General features: G+C 34.0%; 1 protein-coding gene across 1 annotated transcript; it reads left to right on the top strand.

The window, feature by feature from the left end:
• Positions 1-1,506: 1,506 nt before the first annotated feature.
• LOC134273321 (mpv17-like protein 2) lies at positions 1,507-3,810 on the top strand. Its single transcript, XM_062755527.1, has 5 exons — positions 1,507-1,716; positions 1,923-2,087; positions 3,134-3,210; positions 3,481-3,609; positions 3,691-3,810. Exons 1-5 carry the CDS (start codon positions 1,551-1,553, stop codon positions 3,703-3,705), a joined length of 552 nt encoding a protein of 183 aa, XP_062611511.1. The 5' UTR covers positions 1,507-1,550; the 3' UTR covers positions 3,706-3,810.
• The last annotated feature ends 2,728 nt before the right edge of the window (positions 3,811-6,538 follow it).

Here is a 6,538-nt window from a genome sequence, read left to right as displayed (position 1 = left end):
GGTATGGTGGTATTTAATTAGAATGGGCTTTTCTTTCCAGGGGTAGTCATTGTTTTGGGTTTCCAATTTCACGGATATTGTCATCAGTTGCCAAATCTTTGTTTTATTCAGTTATATTTTTTGAATGGCGCAAACTAAATGACACCCAGGATTAGCACTGCTAACTAAAATGTTCCTCAACTTCCTGTTTACTATGTTGGTCAGTCGGCGAAAATCCTGAAACCATATACATAATGTTTCTTTTACAGGGACCATCCATGTTCACAAGAGTGAACTCAGTCAGAGCACCCTTTGACTGACTTTGACTCAAATCCACATCCTTCCTTCAGAAACATAGTGCTGTCACATTTTCCTTCAAATGATTGTTTTTGGCGTTTTCTTTTCCACTTTCCAATTTTTTTCCAAGTTGTTCGAATCCATTTACCTTTGTTCCCCTCTATCCCTATAACGGACTACCCCTTTACCGATTGCCTAATAATTCTACCCCAGAGACTGTCTGGTGACGGTATTGGCAGGTTTTCTTAGAGTGTAATTATCCATTGTATATGTTGTTTCAGTGCTCGGTCTTAATTGGATTATAGCTATAGAGCGTCCTATGGTTTATAGTTCTCTGTTAACATATTCCGCAAATTTATTGTAGACACTTATTGCTGACAACCTGGATTTTCTATTGTAGGTCTTTTCCCAATCTCAAATCAAAAATAAAAGGATGAATTTTACTAGATATCTTGTAAAGTTTTTTATCATACCTTCCAACAATTTGTCGGATTACCAATGGGTACCAATTGCGCACCATTATTAGCGGATCTATGAAGCAGAATTCTGCATGATGCAGAATCTCATGCAAAAACTTTTACATGAAAAGATGGAAACAATCCTGTGGTCTGCCCTTCAAGTCGACAATAAGATATATTGACGGCATATTATCAGTTATAGCAATGTTTGTTTTATGTAATTATGCGGATTGATGGTTTGGTTAAGATAGCAAATGTATGCTACTTAAAGATAATTTATGAGAGAAGTCGAAAAAGCCGGGGTCTACAGGGTATATTGAGGAGAGGATGTCCTTCAAAATAGCACCATCTTTATATGCCTCGCACAAAATTACATTTTACTGTTATGTTGTTGCTGTGTCCCCCATTTCATGCAGATAAAGCGAACACGAATAGCCCTTATTTGTATGATCATTTCTTGAATTTATTTTTGTATATTTATATCAAAACTGAGTTTATCATTTCTGAATTTCGCAAGATGCAGAGAAATGAAGAATTCATGTGATAATGAAAACGAAGATTATCTGTAGTTACATGTACTACTTCAAACCATATTCTAGTCCTGTTCATGGAAATTCCCTTTACATACGCCTGGTGTTTTCAATAACAAAATAATTTCTCATTATATATTTAACAATTTCAACAATATTTATCATCAAAAGATAGCTGAAACGCGATAACAAGTACATTTCACGTCTTTAATTCCCGATAAGCATAGAAAGATAAGCAGAGCTGGACCTCTTGTGAACCTTCCATGATGTTGACACGAAAACAACGATGTCCTCTCTCTTCAAACAACTGTTTTCTAAGTACCTAATTATAACTAACACTGTAACTAGTGGGACATTGCTTGGACTAGGTGACGTCATAACACAACATGTGGAGATCGAATATGCATCCAGGACAGGAGTTACGGGGACACATTTTAACATATATCGAACAGGTAAATGTACATGTATAAATGTTCATGTACTAAAAGAAATATTTTTACCGCTAACAATTCGTGTATAAAATAACCATTTCAGTGAGCGAGCAAACTTAACCTTGCATATTACCAAAAGTGTTTCTTTCAAATTATTAAGAATACTTATGCACTCAATCTGATGTACATCAAGGTTTCTCTATTAGCCGTTGACTTTTTATTGTAAGGTAGAATGTTCCTCATGGGTTTGATGATTGGTCCATTTGGACACCTGTGGTACTCCAAACTTGCTGACAAGCTAGTTCTTGGATCTGGTCCGAAAGTTGTGCTTAAGAAAATAGGCGTGGATCAAATAATTTTCACTCCTTTTATTACCTGTCTATTTTTCGGTGGTAAGTAAACTAAAATATATATTCATGGACTAATCAGAGGTGTATTGACGGTTTCCTTAACTATAAAAAAAAAAATCCTATTATTTTGCCATTTCGACGATATATTTTTTGAACTGTTTATAATCATATTACAAAAGCTTTAACAGCAGTTAGATCATTCTCTTCTCCGAAAATCTACTAAAGGTTGCCTGGCAGTTAAACTTAAAAAAACATTTTATGTTTTAGATTGGATTTCATTATGGCGACCTATACCTTATACTAAAAGTGACATGTCCTGTTATCTTTACACCCCCACCCCCCCCCCCACCCCCACCCCCAATACGCGCACGTACACACGGAGCACAAAACATCATGGACAATTCATTATTGTCTACCCGTTTGTCAGAAAATTGTGTTCGGGTCAACACTATCGGAATTCCCATGGGTAACAACTGTGTCCCGTTATAAGCAAACCTATTTTTATAGTCATGTGAAGCAGAATTCGTTCGAAATCTTATACTTGAAAAGAAAAACACTTGCTGTGGCATTCAACTCGACATTTAGATGAATCGACAATGTATTGTCAAGTACCAATGGTTTTTTCCATTCATATGTTGACACGACATATCCCGCTGGGCTTAAAATAAAAGACACCACACCTCTGATGTCCCAGGGGTTCGTGTTTGCTCTGCTCCTGATTTGTATTGTTTATTGGACTTATAAGCTTGAATACTGCTCGTCATCTTCATATATTTCATGTATTTAAGCAGGCCCGTAGAACGGATGGGGAGGGGAGGAGGGGCAGGTGGACCCGTCCCCTTTTTCTAAGTATAGTATTTTGCACAAGTATATTTTCCTTTAGATTAACCCCCGCCCACCCCCGACTTTTTGCTGCTGCAAGATAAAGCACTGGCAAATACTAAGATTTGGACATTTATTTAGGTTTTTTTTTCGATTTTTAATGCTTGTCAGATTTTTTGGGGAAGCCCCCTCCACTTTTGAAACTGTTGTTACGGCCTTTACGGGTACTGAAATAAAGTCAAAGGGTTATGTAATTTTTTTTTCAGGAATGGGTCTACTTGAGGGAAGGGGAATAAACGGTGCCCTGAATGAAATTACGACTAACTTTATAGCAGTATACTCGGTAAGAAATTTCAAAACAATGTATATGATAGAACAAAACAAACTGCGCTGATGCATTATTTTTCAGAAGATGAATACATGGAATTCAAGTGCCAAATTGAAAAGTTCTCACCAGAAAACATCCTTAAAATATTGAGTCTTTGTAGTGCTAAAGTCTTAACCTTGTAACAGTAAACTTTTTTTTAATCCTAAAATTATTTTAAAAGAGAATTTGATAATTCTTTTTCTTACCCACTCTCCTCTGATTAAATTCTTTGATTTATGTTTGTAGGTAGATTGCTGTGTATGGCCGCCAGCTCAATATATTAATTTCCACTTTATCCCGGCCAGATTCAGAAGCGTTTACGTCTCAACCATGACATTGTGCTGGAATACCTTTTTATCTTATATGAAACATAGGGTAAAACGTTATTTATTTCTGGGGGTATCCAGCTTGGATTATATCACATCTTTTAATCCCATCAATTTCCTTTCATTTCAGAAAACGATGGTTTAATGGTAGCCGGGAATATCAAAAGTACCTATCCATGATGTATGGAGACCGGGTAGATTTCTCCAAAAGCTTTAAATTGTTACTTAGAACTGCATTATTGAAATAAAATTGCACTTTATCTTCAGTACGCTTTGTCTTGATATCTTTTCAAAGAGATTATGACAAAAAATACTAGTATTTCGTATTTATCGATGTAAAGCAAAGACATTAACGTGTTAATTGACAGGCATTTAATCCACAATCCTTCATTATATTGCCGTTTTGTCGTTCTTTGTAAAATATTTCCATTTCTAATTTTTTTTTCTGTGATAACTCTTTGAGTTTCGTTTTATTTGGTATTTATAGCCATGGCTCATTTCTGTAGTTTTTTTATAATACATATACATATTTGTATAGTTAATAAAAAATTGACACTAAGGTATTCAAATATGCATGTAAATTTACACTGCCTTGTGTTTATATTTTTATGGTCCCGACTATTGAAATTGGCATGGAAGTCCTCATGTGATTATAGTCTATGTTACATTTTTAAAGTCTAAATCTACAATTTTATTTCACAATGAAACTTTAAATTGTCCATAACTATTTATATAGTGGAGCTATGACTTTCATATTTCACATGTGTATTCCTTAATTGTGACAAGACCTTTTCCCGTTATGCAAATTATCCATGTTTCCAAATCTTGATGACCTTGGAGTCTGAAACACTTTTACACAAACTACTGATTAGTAATTCGTTTTATTTAGTATTTATAGCCATATCTCATTTCTGTAGTTTTATAATACATATACATATTTGTATTGTTAATAAAAAAAAAATTGCAGGTATTCAAATACTAAATAACTACAGGAAGTGGGGCAGTTTATATTTTTATGGTCACACATGCATTAAGATTGTTTTTGTCGTGTTCAGCATCACACGTCTGGCCCTGACTTGGCAAAAACTTTAACCCTGTCCATAACTATTTATATAGTGGAGCTATATATGACTTTCATATTTCACATGTGTATTTCTTAATTGTGACAAGACCTTTCCTTCGGCAGCTCCAAATCTGACCAATTGACCTTGGAGTTTGACACACTTTTACAAAAAAGTTCCAAACTTTTACTTTGGCCATAGATACTAGGACTTTCATATTTTACATATGTATTTTTTGTTAAAAGACCTTTCATTGGATACCAACAACTTTGCAATGACCTTTGGACTTGGAGCTTTAGTACTTAAAAAAAAACTTTAACCTCGGCCATAACTTTTGAACGGTAAGAGCCAGGGATATCATACTTCACATGTGTAATTCTTGTGAGAAGACGTTTTATTGGATATCAAGAACTTTGACCTTGATATATGTAATCCTTGTTAGAAGACCTTTCTTTTTAAAAACAAACCTTGACCATAACTTCTGAAGGGTAATGACCAGGGCTTTCATACTTCACACATTAATCCTTGTGACAAGACCTTTTTGACCTTGACATTTGACCTATTTTTTTTCAAAATGTTAACCTTCGCCAAACTTTTGAACGGTTAGGGCTATGGCTTTCGTACTTCACGTATGTAATCCTTGTTAAAAGACCTTTCTTGGGAAACCAACAACCTTGACCTTGGAGTTTGACCTACCTTTCGAAAACTTTTTCGTGGTCATAACTTTTGAACAGGTGGTGCTTGGGGTACTATGGATACCAACATATTTAATCTGCATTTATGAAAAGTTAAATCTTCGCTATGTTGCCATACGGAGGCATCAATGTTTCAATTAAAACACATGTCGTTATTTGATTACAATAAATACTAGATATATTTCAAAATACTATTATACAAACTGTAATAATGTAAATAAAAATAAGGTATAAAAAAACTTTTGAACAAGTTAAACAGAACTATTATCTTTATACTAATCTATCCTCAAATCAAGTTCCATCAATCGATATGTTATTTAACCTCAAAGGATATGTTTTTATAAAATCACATTGAATTAGCAAAAACTGTTTCCTTAATTATTCATAAATATGGTTACAGTCTATAGATTTCAGGGATTAGTTACCAAGAATCAATAATCCTACAAACACACAGATTTATTAATGGAGAAAAAGTTATTTTCATCTTCATTCTTTTATTTGCCAGCTTACGGAAGCATACACCAGACTTTGGTATAATAAAATTTTTCAAAAAAATGATAACAAGGGCACAGGAAAACGTAGCATCCCCTCGCAATTAGCAAATCAATAAATCAAGGCAGCATTCGACATCGGTCCCGATGCATATTTCGTTACTTCCGTTTCACACAAGGACAAACTAACACACACATTAGCGCGTTTCTACATCTCCAACCCCATTGCGAGGGGATAATAATTTGATTTTGCAGAGAGATGGGAGGAAGAAGTGGGAGAGAGAGAGAGAGAGCAGACACACAATAACGAGAAAAGACAACTTTCATTACCTTTTATTTTATATTTAATTTTTAATAGTTTTCAAAAACATTCCCTGATATAACACATGAAAATTTTCCATAAGAATTACATATAAAGTTTCAGAACATAATACATATTGGTTTCTCATTTTCATCTGGATACAAATCATACAAAGAAAACAATGGCGTTATAAACTAGCCATGAACTACTGATGTAAATACTAAAATTATGATAAATGGAAATTCAGTAAAGCAGAATTTGATTTGCATTGCTGAACCAAAATTTTGGTATAGGAATGTCATTATTTAAACCAAATAAAACACCTGAAATGAAAAGAATTAAGATATCTATTACGGGGGTACAGTGGTAATTTTATGTGATCTTTTATTTCAGATTTATTTTAACAATCAAAGCTTTTTAAGATTAAATT

Source organism: Saccostrea cucullata, unplaced genomic scaffold (genome assembly GCF_032062105.1).
Source record: "Saccostrea cucullata isolate Sc308-1 unplaced genomic scaffold, CSIRO_AGI_Scuc_v1 ctg427, whole genome shotgun sequence".
In the NCBI taxonomy this organism is placed as follows: Eukaryota; Metazoa; Mollusca; class Bivalvia; order Ostreida; family Ostreidae; genus Saccostrea; species Saccostrea cuccullata.
Note: the sequence above shows the minus strand (reverse complement) of the source record. Positions and strands in the feature narration are given on the sequence as shown.

Coding starts and splice junctions, on each gene's coding strand:
- LOC134273321 (XM_062755527.1), top strand. CDS start 1,551: ATGTCCTCTCTCTTCAAACAACTGTTTTCTAAGTACCTAATTATAACT. Junction 2,088..3,133: donor TACCTGTCTATTTTTCGGTG/GTAAGTAAACTA, acceptor TTTTTTTTTCAG/GAATGGGTCTACTTGAGGGA. Junction 3,211..3,480: donor ACTTTATAGCAGTATACTCG/GTAAGAAATTTC, acceptor TTATGTTTGTAG/GTAGATTGCTGTGTATGGCC.